This window comes from Spermophilus citellus, assembly GCF_964194105.1.
Source record: "Spermophilus citellus genome assembly, chromosome: 9".
NCBI classification, from domain to species: Eukaryota; Metazoa; Chordata; class Mammalia; order Rodentia; family Sciuridae; genus Spermophilus; species Spermophilus citellus.
In genome coordinates this window covers 103665564-103682585 of record NC_138191.1, presented here as the reverse complement: position 1 = coordinate 103682585, position 17022 = coordinate 103665564, and the positions used below count along the sequence as shown (strand labels likewise).

The following is a 17022-nucleotide window of genomic DNA, read 5'->3' as shown; positions in this document are numbered from 1 at the left end:
ACCCACCTGGAAGAATGCTTTAAGGGAATCAATATTAGGAATAACAGTGCTTTTTGCCTGTTGGGAGATGAAAGTGGAAGGAACAACATCAAAGGAAGAACTAATATGTGCCAGGAACTATGCTCTCTTTATTCTATAAACACACAATACATACAGAAAAGGCACACAATGGCATAAAGGAATTCATACACACACACACACACACACACACACGGCTTAGAATAGTCCCTAGCACATAACAAGTGCTTTTAAGTGTTAACTACTGTAGATGATGTTCTCATTTCTCCAAATTCTCCCATGACTCTATGTGGCAGGCATTGACACAAAGAGCACACAGCTGAAGAGAGGTGAAGCCAGAACTCGGTTTTTCCATGGTACTGCTTTGGGGTAAAATTTTTAAAAAGTATGTAATAGTCCAACAGATTTATGGAAAAGTCAAAATGCTTAATTTGCAAAAAGATTTCATTCACTACAAAAGTACTTAAATTATCAGTCTTAGGAAAGGGATTGGAAGTGAAATGTAATTCAAACAATAGCAACCCATTAGTCACCACTGCAATGTTCGACAGATATCGCAAACTTTCATATAAATACAAAATGTATTTTTAAATTTACTGTGAACAAGAGACATACAACCACATATGTCCTATTTGAAGTCAGAGATGAACTTTAAAACACTGAAAGGAATGACACTAAAATTTCGTATGAGAATGGTGGTATCACACGTGAGTTTTATGTTCTCCATCAAGAAGGGAGCACCAGGCACCCGGGTACATGTACACACGTGCACGCACACCTTGTTCACTGTCATTCTTTCCCTCCCTCCTTTTCCTGTAGGCCTATCCTGCTTAACAGCTTCACCATCTCCCCATTACCCACGGTGGAAGCCTCGGAGCAGGTTGAAGTGTCCCCACCTCCCCTTCCAAAGGGTGAGCATGACCAAATCTCCAGCTGCCTGTCAGCTGTGCCATCTCCTGGACAAGCCCCCAGCCAGGCCTGTCCCCTCTTCCTTGGTACCCAGAGCTGGCCAGCCCACCCTACCCACCCAGGCGAAGATATGGATCACCTTTGGTATGCAGGAAATCGAGGGCAGCGGCAACATCCCGCACCACTCGGCTGGCTTCTCGCTCATTGAAGTGCTTCCGCTTCTGGATGTGGGCTAGGATGGAGCCTGGGTTGCAGAGGGGAAGAGAAGAACGGCTTTGTGAACATAGACTTATTCATTGACTTTCATTGCTAAAGGTCCAGCTCCAAGTATGGTGCCTGGCACAGGGGAGGTACAAGAATATATCTGCTGAACAAAACTTGACTGCTACCTTCTGTGCCTGTTTGTGAGGAAGTCCTATGTGCAGAGAACAATCATTCATATGGCAAAAAACATTAATGCCATGGAGGCTAATTTGGCTTCTGGAATCAAAAGAAACAAATGAATGCACGTGGTGCTGAGAGGGCCTTAGAGACATTTGCTTCTTTGCATCTGAGCTCAGATCCAAACAAGTGCACAATTCTTCTGATGGAAGTGCCACACCTCACTACATATGTAAAGGTCTTGAAAAGTTTGTGGGAGGAACTGCTTTACCTCCTGAACTTTCCCTTTTGTTGTTATTCATTTTGTTGGCAATGGTTAACATTTATTGAGTAGTTACTATGTGCCAAGCACCATATAATGCTCTTTAAAGAAATTATCTTGTCTTCATTACAATTGTATTAAATAGGTAGTATAATTATCCCCACTTTATAGATGGGGAACCTGATGCCAAAAATGGTTAAGCCACTTTCCAAAGATCACATGCTTGTCAGTGGTGGAGACAGGATTTAGGCACAGGAATTGAGCCTCAGAGCTAGATTCAGAGCAGACTTCCCCTAACAGGACCTGAGGTCCAACTCCTAGGGGGATGGACTGCCCTGAGCCACCAAACGCTCTTTACTCTCTAGGTCTGGCCTCAGGAGAATGTTCATCTAAGTGATATGGCTACAGAGGAGCCCAGCTGCCTCCAACATTCCATACACATAATTCAAGTCCTGGTGTGTGACGGGGACAGACACAGGTATGAACATACAGCTTGGTTTCATGTGGTCTATACAAACTACTGGAAGCCAGTACTTCTGAGCTGAAGGTGTCATTTCTGTGTCCTAAAAATGCTCTGTGCTTCTCATAAATAAAAGGCATTTCTGTATATCAGTGACAAATCCTCTGAGAGGGAAATGAGGAAAACTACCCCATTTACAATAGCCTCAAAAAAACAAAAAACAAAAAACAAAAAAAACCAAAACCTTGGGAATCAACTTAACAAGAGGTGAAAGATCTATACAATGAAAACTACAGAGCCCTAAAGAAAGAAATCAAAGAAGACCTCAGAAGATAGAAAGATCTACCTTGCTCTTGGATAGGCAGAATTAATATTATCAAAATGACCATACTACCAGAAGCATCATACAGATTTAATGCAATTCCGATCAAAATCCCAATGACATTCCTCATAGAAATAGAAAAAGCAATCATGAAATTCATCTTGAAAAATAAAAGACCCAGAATAGCTAAAGCAATCCTTAGCAGGAAGAGTGAAGCAGGTGGCATCACTATACCAGATCTTAAACTATACTACAGAGCAATAGTAACAAAAACAGCATGGTATTGGCACCAAAACAGACTGGTAGACCAATGGTACAGAATAGAGGACACCGAAACTAACCCACAAAATTACAATTATCTTATATTAGATAAAGGCGCCAAAAACATGCATTGGAGAAAAGATAGCCTCTTCAATAAATGGTGCTGGGGAAATTGGAAATCCATATGCAACAAAATGAAATTAAACCCCTATCTTTCACCATGCACAAAACTCAACTCAAAGTAGGAATTAAACCAGAGACTCTGTGTCTAATAGAAGAAAAAATAAACCCTAATCTCCATCATGTGGGACTAGGCCCCAACTTCCTTAAAAAGACTCCTATAGTGCAAGAATTAAAATCCAAATCAATAAATGGGATAGACTCAAACTAAAAAGTTTCTTCTCAGCAAAAGAAACAGTCTGTGAGGTGCATAGAGAGCCTACATCTTGGGAGCAAATTTTTACCCCTCAGCATCAGATAGAGCACTAACCTCTAGGGTATATAAAGAACTAAAAAAGCTAAGCACCAAAAAAAAAAAAAAAAAAAAACAAAAAAAAAAAACACCAAAACCCAAATAACCCAATAAATGGGCCAAGGACCTGAACAGACACTTCTCAAAAGAGGTTATACAATCAATTGATAAATATATGAAAAAATGTTCAACATCTCTAGCAATTAGAGAAATGCAAATCAAAACTACTCTAAGATATCATCTAACTCCAGTCAAAATGGCAGCTATTAAGAATATAAACAACAATGAGTGTTGGCAAGGATGTTGGCAATTTCATACATTGCTAGTATGAAAATTGGTGCAGCCAGTATGGAAAGCAGTATGGAGATTCCTTGGAAAACTGGGAATGGAACCACCATTTGGCCTAGCTATCCCTCTCCTCGGTCTATACCCAAAGGACTTAAAAACAGCATACTACAGGGACACAGCCACATCAATATTTATAGCAGCGCAATTCACAACAGCTAAACTGTGGAACCAACCCAGAAGCCCTTCAGTAGAGGAATGGATATGGATAAAAAAATGTTGCATATATACACAATGGAATATTACTCAGCAATAAAAGAGAATAAAATCATGGCATTTGCAGGTAAATGGATGGAGTTGGAGAAGATAATGCTAAGTGATGTTAGCCAATCTCAAAAAGACAAATGCCAAATGTTTTCTCTGATATAAGGTGACTAACTCATAGTGGTATAGGGAGGGGGAGCATAGGAGGAATAGATGAACTCTCGATAGAGCAGAGGGATGGGAGGGGAAGACACGGGGCAGGGGATTAGCAATGATTGTGAAATGTGATAGACATCATTACCCAAAGTACATGTATGAAGACATGACATGAATTTCTGTCAACATACTTTATATACAGAAATATAAAAAATTGTTCTCTATATGTGTAATAAGAATTATAATGCATTCCGCTGGCATGTATTTAAAAAATAAAATCAATTAAAAAAATGGTCCGTGCTTACTTATTAATTTTTTTTTTTTTGGTTTGGGGAAGGGATGAAAAAAATGGGGAAGAACTGCCAAAGATCTTTCGCCTGCCAGATTTAACAGTCAAAGGAGCCCAACATGCTAGAAAATATTTTCAGAAAGTGAGTCTCGTTTCTAAATTTGTTTAAATGGAAGGCAGAAAGTAATACTCTCCATATTTCTAAGACATCCCCGGTGCGCTCAGTTGTTTTAATATCGAGAATCAACATTCACTGTGCCCTTAGTACCTGCCCAGCACAGTGCTAAATGTTTCTCATGAACTATCTCATTTAATCTTCACGGTAACCTACTGAGATATGTGCTACCAATATCCCTGTTTTACAGATGAGAAATGGTTAAGGGACTTGCCCAAGGACACAGGGCTGGTAAGTAACAGAGCTAGACTTAAGCTTAGCTTTGTTCATTTCTAAAGTGTGCTCCCTTGACCACCAAGGCTCTCCATGTGTCCCTCCACTCAGCTCCATGTTCACCTTGCAAGTGTGTCCTAGGGTCAGGGTGAGGGATAGGGAGGGAAGGGCTTCTCTATTCCCTTCATTATGTCAGAAAAGCAACTTGAACACACAGCCCAGTGATATGTGTGTGGGCGACAGCAGTGTGGTGGGGGCAAGATGGCATCCTCCTGTCTGAAGAATGGAACTTTCTTGGCCTCCCTTCTGTCACAGGTCTGTGTCCTAAACAATGGGCCCTCTTCTCCTCTGCTTAGCCTTTTCAGACTTCACAATGTAAGCTAGCGCTTCCACCCCATAATTAATTTAGTTAAATAGTGAATATGTCAAAACAGGGATTGATAAATTGATCACTAAATGTATCTATATATGACTCCTATTATAATGAAAAGGCATTTATAGAATGCCCACACAGGTGACATTCTAAGCTCTGCAAAATGCTAATTATCATCCTTCCCTCCGGCTTCCCTTCTCCCAAATCAAGGGCAGTTTTTAAGTCCTTCATCCTTTTTATTAGCTTGACTCGTTTTAGAAGTCTCTGGGATTCATGATGGATGATCACCACCCTGGGTCTTAATCCGAAGTCCAAACACATACTCAACAGGAAGTACCTCCTTGCAGTTTCTCAAAGACCAAATAAAATCTCGAGTCATCTTCAAAGAACTCAATCAGCTCCAAAATGTTCCTTAAATAGGAAAAAATTGGGGGAGGTTGTATTATATATTAAAGTCCACTTACAAATATACAAATAAAAAAATATACAACACCCTGTAGTGGGGCAGAAATCAACTTGAAATCAGAATGCTTATTAAAGACCCATGTTTGAGGAGCAGCCAATGGTGTTAGCAAGATTCAGGTCACCTTATCTTTCCATAATGTTTAGTCTCTGGTGTTTTCGCCAAGTCTGTGCTGTCAAACCCCAACCCTAAAACCCACTAGGTAGAGTTATAAAAAAGTCCCGGTCACATTAAACTGAATAAAATCTGCAGCCGACTGGAAGCAATTGCGGCTAATAACACTGAATAGTAGGTGTGTGTCCTGGAGGCAAGCAGCAAATAATTACTTGCCCTCCCTCTTGCCCATAAATCACGGGGCAGTATTTACATTGCCTGGAGAAAATGGAAACATCTGTCAAATAGACTTGGGGCCTAACGTGGGCACCGCTAGACCTAACTGCTAAGCGCTGCTTAATGAAACGGCCGCGTTCCTGGCCACTGTAGCACTTGTGGCCTTCCCCGGTGAGCACTCTCTGTCTGCCTGAGTATGCGGTGCTCTGCCAACAAGGTCGTCTTGTAACTCAGTAGGGAAGCCACCAGCCTGGATATTGGAGGTGTTGGGGTTTTTTTTCTTTGAAAGAATGAAATAAACCAAGTGGAGTCTCTAATGCTGAACTAAGAAGCTGCAGGGCTGAAAATAAAAATCTGTCCCTCATAAAAAATGCCGACCACTTTGGGAGACACGAGGCTTTTACTAGTGTGCAGGCGTCCAAATAAGATGGCCAAAATGGCCTAATTTGAAAGAAGATTGTAGAGGCAGTGCCTGGAGTTAAATCAACAGCAGCCCCTGTCCTCCAAGCTTAATGACAAAGCCATCAATACCAGGCCACTGGCTCCCTGCTGACCCTGCCATGGAGGGAGAGAGGGGGAAGCCAGTCTTGGAGGTGACCCTGATTTAAAGCCACAGTGGGAGGGCCACTCATTTGCGGCAGCCTGAGATGGGGCTGGAGGTTACCATGGCCCAGTTATCAGGCCAGGAGGTTCGGAGCTGGCTCTGGCACCTGCCGTTGGTGGTTCACTAGGAACTGAGAACAGCAGCAAATATTCTTAACATCTTCATTGTTCTCATCTTGGTATTTAGGCAGCCCTAAAGATTTCTACCAGGCAACACTCAGCAGCCTAGCTTCCACAGGAACTTGGAAGAAATGAAACATCATCTCCCTCCAAACATCACCCCCAACTAGACACCGGTTCAGACTTCTAACTTACCTTAACAGGCGAGATTTATAGCATTTCACCTAAAGAGAAGATGGCTTCTTGGGGGGTGGTTACTGCTGCTTCTCCTCCCTCCCTCCTTCCCTCTCTCCCCAAGAAAGACGGAAGGAGTTTTACTTGCAGTGTGGGGAAGGAGTGGGAGCGAAGTGCTAGGGTCAGGAGATGGTGTGAAGTAACCTCCTTTTTGGTGGCCAAATGTCTCCCAGAAAAGCGGTGAGTCCCCCCCGCACAATACTCACTTGTTTCCTTGACACTGGTAGAGCGTTTCCACCTCTCGGAATACCCGGCTCCGACTGTGCCCTGCTTGTTTTTCGATGATCTGTGGGAAGAATAAAATCTATCACATACACCCACCTGACTTCAAAACAGCTCCTCAGCAGGAGCTCCCTGGGGAATGCAAGGCCAAACACAGTCCAAATTCAGTTTCCAGTGGAAGTCTGGAGTAGGCTGAGGCGACATGGGCACTGTGGCTCTTCAAGAGTAGCAGACTGGCCTGAGGGGACTGGCCTGAGGGCTTTCAAGCCCAGCTGAGCCTGTTTGACACTGGCCACACACGATAGTAAGGAAAGCTGTTGCCCCCAGCTGCCCAGCAAAAACTGAGGCAGCCAGAAAGACAGAGCTACCTCTACTTGGCTCCCTGTCCTGAAGGGTAGCTTTCTGCCTTTTGAGGAGTGACATCCTCTATAGAAGAAACTTCTAGAGTTGGAAGAAGGGGAGGGTGAGGAGGAACTAAAGCCTCTAGTGCCTGCTCAATGCCAGGCAGAGGTCAGCACTTTCTCTTCTGAGAACCTGCTCTTTATCGGACCCCATGTTAAATGATATATAGACCTAATCTTGGGTAACCCTTACAGTAATATCAAAAGGTAGGAAGATGATCCCAAAGAGCTGATCCCAAAACCCTCACTACCCCACACCTGCTCCTAGCCTAGGTAGCTTCTTCCAGCTCCTAGAGCTCCTTCTCACCTATGAAATTGTGGGTTGCTTCCTCCCTTCTCTACCTGAAGATACTTGCCAAATGCCAACTGCAGCAATGCGTGAGCCCACAGAGTAGCAGGTGGTTTATGTGGAGACTAGCTCTGAGAAGCCCATCCACAACCCTGTAGACCCAAAAGGAACCTGCAGGCAAATTTTCTGCAGAGCCTCGCCCTGCCTCACAGCTAAGACGATGATGTCCTACTCCTTCCTTTAACACTGCTGGGCACAACACTTCAAATGTCTCCAATATGTTGTAGCACAAACATCTATGACCGATTGTAATTTTCTAAATAAGCCCACATCAGTCAGTAAACCAGCTGTGGGTCCATTTTCTGAGCAGTCAGTGAGGTACAGTACTGGGAACAGGAGCTATTTGACTTCAAGCTATTCAGTCTCATTCACCAAGCAGTTTAGGTCCAAGTCAGGAAGAACTTTCCAGCAGGCAAGCTTTCAGCAACAGCATAATTTTCTTGGAGGAGGGAATGGGCTCTGGCCATTGTGGAGATGGGGAGCCAAACATGGACAACTATTTGGGGAGTCTTAGAGGAAATTTGAAGCAGACTATTTGGACATTCCATTCCGACTCTGAGGTTCATCAGAAGGATGCCTGTAAGGAAAGTTGTCATAAATAGTCTTGCAGAGCTCTGTTGCGAGAAGTTGCCCATCTCTAAGGAGCTTTTAGAGAGTAGAAAGACATGACATGAACAGAGCTGCTGAAAAAGACCTACCAAGCTGTCCAAAGTTGTCAGGGGTATATGGAGCTAGGGCCAAATTTTTATCCTGTGACCCAACTTGGAAGAAATAGATCTGTCATCCATAGATGTACAGATCGATTTACATTTGTAGTTTTTATCACCTGCATAATTTTTTAAATTACTTGTAATTTATACCAATTTATTTCCAAAAAGGAAAGGAGGTAGCTCACTTGCTGCCAGGTTGAAACAACATCCCAGCAAGAAGGACTGTGGCTCAGCAGAAGTGTTCTTCCCAATTCACAGCTTGGGACCGCAGAGAGTTGGTGAAAACAGAACGCCTTTCTTTCAGGAGTAGGTTTGCCAGGGCTGTGGACAGGGGGCAGCACTGAGACATAGTGGCTCAGATGGCTGCCTGGAAATCAGCTTGAATTGCTCCCTTGGCTTTCTTAAGACCTTTTCTCTTGCTTAGTAATCCTCCAACAGTGGGTCTTACAACCACCTGGGGAAACTGGTGAAAAGAGACTCAGGCCATCTCCTGTACAGAGAAACCCGGCTCTCTGTGTTAGCCCTCCGGTGCTCTGAAATACAATGCAATTTCAACATGCCCTCCACCAGGGTTCTCAGACTGCAGTGAGGATCCAAGTCACCTGGATGGCTTATTGATATTCACATTGGTAGGGCCACCCCTAGTTCTGATTGAGCAGATGTGGGGTAGGTACAGATTATGTGCATTTCTAACAAGCCCTCAGTGCTCACTATGCTGTTGGCCCAAGGACCTGACTTTGAGAACCACTGTTCTACCACCATCTCTTCTTCCACACTGAATGGCCAGAGCACAGAGAAGTGAATGAGCCACTCCAAGGTCATGAAGCTAATTAAAGCTGAGTGCTCTGGTCATTTTAGTTTTAATCTTCATTATCATGATAATGTATATTACTTGTATAGCAGTTTGTAAAGTGTTTCTACCTCTATCAGTTCATTTCAACTTTTATCTTCATAATCACCCCATGTGAAAGAAAGGGCAGGAATCGTCACCTTCATTTTAGAGATGTAGAAAATGAGGCTTAAGAAGATTCTATGACTTGCCCAATGTCAAATAGTAATAGTTTGTCAAAACAGAGTCAGGCAGGGCAATTTTAAAACTGTTGGTCCACTCCTTGAAGCTCACTTTGAGCCACTTATTGTTCTAAGCACTTTATGCTTATTAACTTATTTAATCCTCACAACAATTCTCTCTATATATTCTATTATTACACCCATTATACAGATAGGGAAACTGGAGGACAGGAACGTTAGATAATTTAACCAAGTAAGTAGAAAAACCAAGATTTGAATCCAGTAAGTTTAGCTTTGGAACCCAAGTTCTTACTGAGCCACCATATTATAGAATATAAAATTTATTTGGTTTAGGACAAACTGGGAATGAATATTTGCAAAATAAAGCCTGGCATCCAGATGAGACACTCACTTTGACAGCATACTCTTTGCCAGTCTGCAGGCTCACGGCACCTTGAACTTTGGCATAGGCTCCCTCTCCAAGCAATTCAGAGGTCAGCTTGTACATATCTAGGGGTGAAATGAATAAGAGGAATAACACAATGAGTCACCCTCTGCAAACAAAGATGAGAAGAAGATCTTCCATCACTAGGTCTCTGGATCTGACCACCCAGGCACACCATGTCTCTTTAGAACTCACTGACAGGAAAGACACATGGCTTTCTGAGCTCAGTTTCTCAACAAGACCACATACAAGGCATCCTGTTTCTCATTTTAGGGATGAGATCAGAGAAAGGGTTTCAATTCAGCACTACTTCCTGAGCACCTACTGTGTGTCAGACAGCACAGCAGGGCAGAGTGAGGAATAAAATAGAGTCCCTCCCCTCTAAGGGTCACAGTCCAGTAGGGGAGAGAGGACACATACACAAGCAGCCTCAAAACCAGGTGCTGGGAGTACTGACATAGAGGGACTAGTTAGAAAAAAAGGGGGGTAGGTGGGACAGGAGAAGGAGATCTTCTTGGGGAACCTGGGGATCCTCATAGAAGGGGTGTGATTTGAATGAACATTATTCTTGAATTTACTCATTTGCTGAGCATCTATTATGTACCAAGCTCTGTGCTAAGCACTGGTGATACAAAGAGGAATAAAACACAGTTCAGATTTATACCACATACAATGGAGGTCACTGAAGGTTTTTGAGAAATTTTTAGAAGTCATCCACAGGAAATCAGAGACAGTAGGAGGTTGCAAATTATGCCTTGAGTTTTTAGTTATCGAGTCAGTGGTTGTAACAGAGTAACAGGCCTGAGTTGAAAGAATGTTAGTGACCTGCCCAAGCTCACAAAGTAGCACAAGTTCTCTGTGTCTCCAGCATAGCCCTTGCCTGGCTGATCTCATCCTCCCTTGGCTCTACTCCCCAGCTCTTTTCTCTTGAGGCAACCAAGACTGAGCAGAAGACTTTAAACCATGACAGGAGATCTTATGGGTCTCAGTCATGAGAAGTATGTCACTGCAGAGGCTATCCTTAAATAATAGGAAAAACTCTCTGTGCTTATTGAAAGAGCAAAAGGCCTATTCTAAAACCCTGGAAGCAAAGGGCAGGCAAACCCTTGTACTAAGTACTTCTTTGTAGGAACAGACAGCACACTGCTGTGTGTAAGTATTTTAGGTGACATGCTTCTCTCATGGTGCACACTTCAGCATTAGCCCTTTACATTTGATAGCATGTCAGGTGGTTGGAATTCAATGTTCCTGACTCATAAAGTGCTTGTTATCAGAATCACTGTACAAAACAATCAACTTGCTGGTGTGTTCGAAAGGCTGGGAAGAGGGCCCATGAGGGGAAGCTACTTCAGGTCTCACAATGAAAGAAATATAGTTGAAGAGCAGCTACTGATCCTTTCTTTCAGTCCTTAGCAGTGATCTGCTTCCCCCATGCCCAGGGATAATAGCATCAGCTATGATCCTAGTGTTTTGCACATAGAGTGCCCCAAATTTCTGATGACCCAACATCATGTCCCCTAAACACAACATGTATTCTTTAAAAGGGAGTCACACACATACAGCAAAGGTAGATATACTCTTTTTTTTTTTTCTTGGACTACTGCAGACTGAACCTAGGGAGGCTCTACCACTAAATTATACCCCCAGCCCTTTTTATCTCACTAAATTGCTGAGGCTGGCCTCAAACTTGTGATCCCCCCGCCTCAGCCTCCAGAGCAACTGGAATTAAAAGCATGAGCCACTGAACCTAGCCGGGTAGCTACACTTTGTAGGAGTCAAATTCTCCATTTAGAGAAGCCTGCAATGTCATCTACAGCCATGGTCCTTGGTGATTCTTGCTTCTTCTTACATGGATATTCTATCTCTCAGTAGCCCTATCAGGAACTGCTGGGGTCAGGGACACTGCTGGGACACACAATGCAATCTCACTCCATGTACAGCTCTGATAGACTGGTCTTTCTGCCCACTGATGGGTGCTTGGACTGTTCAGGGGAGTACTGTGCATCATCTGAGAGCTTTTCCACCCTGTTCATTCTGTCACCCCTTCATGTAAACCACCCACCCCTGTCTTCTCCCATCACACAGATGACCATGGCTGGCACCAAGATCTGTACCTAGAAGCACTGGGATGCTCATCCCCTGCTTGGGAAAATACAGGTCCACATCTAGGAGGGCTGTGGGACCAACCTTCAAACTTTCCTGGCAGGGAATCAGTGGCCCGGGCCTTCCGCTTCTTCTTCTTCCTCTTGTCACTGTCTGCGATGGGAAGGGGTTCACTGCTGCCCATCTCTGGGAGACAAGAGGAGGAGTGAGATAAACAGCACTGTACTGATCAAGCTATAAGTTTACCTGAAAGGATAAACAAGGTAGTGGGTGGGGTGACCCGTGAGCTTTACGCTGATGGTTTTTAAATATCTGTGAGGACTATTGATTTGTTTTAACCCGGGAGGCAAAACTAAAGGCAAAACCATTATAAGAGATCATTAACTGTGGAAAGGAACTCAGGTAGGCAAGCTGAATTAGAAGAGGATAGCAGGAGCCTACTTTAACCAAGTTCATTAGCACATGGATTTAGATCTGTTACCAGTCAAACCATAGTCCACAATAGAACAAAGAATCCATAAGCAGAGCCCCACCTGTGACACTCTCAGGCCTCAGCACCAGTACTAGGCAAGAATGGGGGTGGGAGCAGGAGCTGGTGCAGATGAAATCAGAGGATTTGCACAGGGTTGTGGTGAAAGCCATTCTGGGGGACTCTGGGAAGGTAACAAGAGGGCTGTCAGGAGACTGAGAATACACCCCAAATTCTTTCAAGTCCAAGAGTACAGACTTGAGTGCTTGTGGAGCTCAGAGCATCCAGAGCTCTTTCCTCAGAAAGGGTGCAGAAAGGGCCTACTTAGAACCTGCAGTTGACAGGTCTACACCATGCTGCTAGATGAGGTTACTTATTACAAAACCATTACTCTCTTCCTGGAAGGCACCTGGCTCCCATGTTAAAGGGAGGATGCACTGAGGCACACAGAAACTGGACAGATTGGGCAGGAAAGGGTCGGGACAGAAAGGAGCAGCAGGAGACTGAGACAGGGAAAGAGAAAAGAAGGAACCATGAGCCAGTGTCCAATCACAGTTCTGTCTCTGGGACACTCTAGTAAGGGGCCTTCCCCTGTTAAAGATAAATTACTTATAGAACATGTCATGCCCCTGATCCAGAGTGGAGCCTTAATACTCTTCGCCTGCAGTTAGAAATAATAAGATTTCTCTGAAGTCTCTGGGTCTAAATCCCCACCAGGGTGATTAAGCCTCTACATCCTTCTGAAATAGATGCACTCCAGTGCTGATGGGGCACACGGTGTGAGGGACTTTAGACCAGCCTTCAATAAACACAGGCCCTGGGTTGTTGGATTTTTTTTTTTTCTCAGAGATTTTAAAATGGAAGCTGGCTTTTTGCCTGCTGAAGGGAAAGGCCTTCTCCCTTCTCCAAGGATCTGCTGAACACGAATCAGAGAAATGGCAAGTCTGCCTGGAAGATTGATTAGTGCTGATGCCCGTCTATGTGCTGTTCTCAGAGGCAAGTACATTAGGAGAGGCACACGGAATGCACTTTCAACAGTGTTATCCAGAAAGCACGGTTAAGCAGCCATGTGTTTGACAGCTCGGGTTAGGTGCTTGCTTCCTTCTATCTTTGGAATCTGATGACGGCGTATTTTAAATTCTACCTTTAGAATACAGAACAGATAAACACAAAGATAAAGGGATCTCAAATACAGAGGATCTCAAAATACTACTCCATCAATAGCTTCAAGCACAAGCTTTATCTGGGGACAGCAATGCTGTATGAATTCAAAGAATTAAACACTGGTACTAGGACACCTATCCCTCAACAAGGGAAATTTGAAGGAAAAAATATATGAGAAATGGCATAGTAATAAAATGCAGGGTCACTCATCTTCAGGAGCTCAAGGAGTGGGCTCTGACCATGGGGCAACAGGCCAAGGAGTGGCCCTGACCTTGCAAGCACTCCAGGGTCAACTCTTGTCCCACCTATTGTCTCATCAGCTCTGTAAGCCAGGTATAGAGTGGACAAATTTTGGGTTCACCTCCCCCCACCCCTCCCTACTTCTATGGGGAATCTGCTGACAAGCAAAACAGCCAACAGGCAGGCAGCATGCAGGAGCAGAGAGAGAGCTGGCAGCATTGTGACTCACAGGGGATGCTCAGACATACTTACGGCTCTAGCTAGAAAACCCTGTTAGTGGCAATTTATACTTGCTCTTTACCACAGCAGGCTGCAAGCCTCTTGGGAAGCAGCATACCTCTGGGCATCGCTGCACACTCAATATTAGATTTTATGGCTTCACACACAAAGATGGAGTACCTGGTTTATTCTGCATGGATCTCAACGGAAGAGGGTATGCCAGAAGGAACAAATGGTTAAGACTTTCCTTGCAAACACAACTTGTTGAAGGAGAGTTGTTTTTGAAACTAGGGAGAAAAAATGTAAGAAGATGGTGAAGAAAAAGAAACATGCTTAACTTCCCTGTTTTCACGATGGGAGGTGGGGGTTGGGGCGAGGTGTTGTGCTCTCATCAAGGGGTTGCTAGTTCCCCATCTGGAAGTGGACCACTCTTTAATTTGTCTGTCTGTGGGACCTTAATTCAGTACACTTGCAATCCCTAAATGCTTCCACAGGTGGAAGGTCCCACAGTCAAGCTGTACCTTGGCCTTCCTGTTGCCCTTGGCCTAGGAATTCTCAACCATCAAACTAGCTCAAAAGTGTTTGCCCCTTCAGCTCCCTGATAACTCCAGATGAGTTAAGGTTTGTGCAAACACAGATAGGCACTAGGCAAACACTGGGCAGTATCACTGCACAGAACTAGTAGTGAATGCGCCAGCTCCACCGCAAGAGGCTGTGGTTGGGTGCTGATTTCACTAGGCCTTTAGTACTCCAGTGCTTCTAAAGCCACAATTGTTCCCTGTGTACCCCTGTCTCTAAGGCATGGCACAGTGTCAGACACATATAAGCCCCTGGAAACTGCACACTGAAATGGAAATGACATGAAAAGATGCACATACTGTCAGTGCAGTGTGTGTCACACAGAGTGCACACTCTGACAGAAAGGTGGCAGAGGAAGGCTATTCTGGCCTATGAATTCAGGTCAGTACTCTAATCAGTTCCCTGACACAGTCCCCCTATGACACAAAATGTTCTTAGCTTTCTAGCAAAAGACCAATTTGTTATGTTAGAGGAGGAAATGAGCCCTCTTCAGTTTTCAGACAGAACCCAGCTGGTCTGGAGGCTCCCAGTCCTTGCCTTCCTCTTGGGCAGGCTCAGAGGCCCACATATGTGTAATTGGGGGAGGTAGAGGTGGAACAGGAGAAGCAGCACACTGCTGGGATCAAGAGACCAAGGTAGAAGTCCTGGTTCACATATTACCAGACAGCACCTAGGCCAAGTGGCTTTGCCTCTTAGAGTCTCAATTTCTTCATCTGCAGAATAGATTTAAAAATACTCCTGCCTTGTCCACCTCACACGGTTGCTATAAAGACCCAATGATATAATTAAATATATAAATGTGCTTCAAAAAACATATGTGCATGCATAAGTATGTATACATACATATAAACACACAACAGAATTCAAAATCTTGATAGAAATACACAAAACAGTTAACTTCTACTACATTTAAAGGGTATGATTATGCACCAGGCACTGTGCTGGGAATTTTATATCTGTCTCATTCTTACAATAATCCCCCAAAATAAATATTTTACTGTATTTCTGGTAAGGAAATAGGCTCAGAGTAGACAGCTGGTAGGCCAAGTAACCTACTGATGCCGAACATCCAGTTAATGGTTTCTCTGAGATTCAAACTCAATGCTGCCCCTTCAAGTCCAGGCCATTTCTAATCTGTGATAGTTACTCTGTGTGATGGGGTGATTTTTATTTTCTTCTTATTCATATTTTTCAGTATTCTATAAATTTTATGCAATTAATTTTTTAATTTTTATGCTATTATTTTTTAATATTTATTCTTAAGTTTTAGATAGACACAATATCTTTATTTTCCATTTATGTGGTGCTGAGGATTGAACCCAGTGCATAGCACATGCTAGGCAAACGCTCTACCACTGAGCCACAACCCCAGCGCCTACGCTATTATTTTTTAAATCAAGTTTTATTTCTTAGTGAAATACATAATGATTTTTCTCTAATACATATTGGAATTTAGAATCTATGGTTTTTAAAATTGCAGCTAGATTTCTCTGTATTGAAATTCATCATTCAATGATGAAAAACTATTGGTTTGATAAATATATTAATTTTATAATTACGAAAAGCAACAAATGAAGGGGCTGGCAGTAAAGTTCAGTAACAGAGTATTCACTTAGTGTGCTTGAGGTTCTGGGTTAGATCCCTGATATCACAAGAAAACATAAAAACTGCTTTTATTTTTTTAAATACTACTTTTTAAAGGAGTTTCTTTATAAAAAACAGACAAAGAAATGCCCTGAACATTGGAACCTGAGAGCTGCCTGAACTCTGGCCAGTAGTTCAGCTTCTCTGAGAGTCAGAAAACAAAATGGGTAAGAATTAAGGGTGGGCTGCCCATGCCCTAAGGCTATTGTGAGGATCAAATAAGAAACCAGACAAAGGACAGTAATTATTCACTCAACCAATGCCGTATTTCCTGGGCACCTACTGATCCTTCAGTACTAGACAGTGAGAACATGAGGAACATACCTACTCTGGTAGCAGTAACACATATAACAATTTCAATATGGTAGGACAAGTGCCGTGACAGGGAAGTTCCAGGTGTGCAGAGCAGAAGAGAGGAATCTGACTAGCTGGGCAACTGAAAGATGAGACAGCTAAGCTGGCACCTGAAGGGTAAGTGGGAACTGCCCAGGGTAGGGCTGGGACAGAGCGTCTCAGACTGAGGAAAAGCACCCTAAGGTCTGCAGGAGAGGCGCCATGGACGGTTAGGGCCACTGTGAGTCGTTCAGGCCAGCTGAAGCATGGCACATACAGGTGGAGTGATGAAAGATCAGATCATAAGCAGTCTCAGCATCATCAATAAGAATCAATGTTTCCATTCCTAGGCATGTTTATCTTGCTTTCTCTGTTAAAACGGGGATGCATGTTTTTATATGCATAAATAAATACATTATGTATTTCATTTGTGAAATGTGTTAGCCAACAAATACTGATTATACTGGAAGTACAGCAGGTATTAAGGATACAGATCTAAGACTTAAACTGGCATCTGCCCAGGTAATGGCCCAGAGAACTCCT

At 43.4% G+C, this 17022-nt stretch overlaps 1 protein-coding gene across 3 annotated transcripts in view; it reads right to left on the bottom strand.

Moving 5' to 3' along the window:
- MKNK1 (MAPK interacting serine/threonine kinase 1) overlaps nt 1-17022 on the bottom strand; it is a 42853-nt gene that overhangs the window by 12437 nt on the left and 13394 nt on the right. For 2 of the 3 annotated variants that reach the window (XM_081306180.1, XM_081306182.1), the window contains exons 3-8: nt 14104-14210; nt 11916-12017; nt 9696-9793; nt 6797-6876; nt 5178-5251; nt 1067-1171 (exon numbers count right to left, since the gene is read on the bottom strand). In XM_081306180.1, the coding sequence (XP_081162306.1) occupies nt 1067-1171; nt 5178-5251; nt 6797-6876; nt 9696-9793; nt 11916-12017; nt 14104-14119 (475 nt within the window). In that variant the 5' untranslated portion in view covers nt 14120-14210. The remainder of the gene's footprint in view (nt 1-1066; nt 1172-5177; nt 5252-6796; nt 6877-9695; nt 9794-11915; nt 12018-14103; nt 14211-17022) is intronic. The other variant, XM_081306181.1, reaches the window with a different exon arrangement.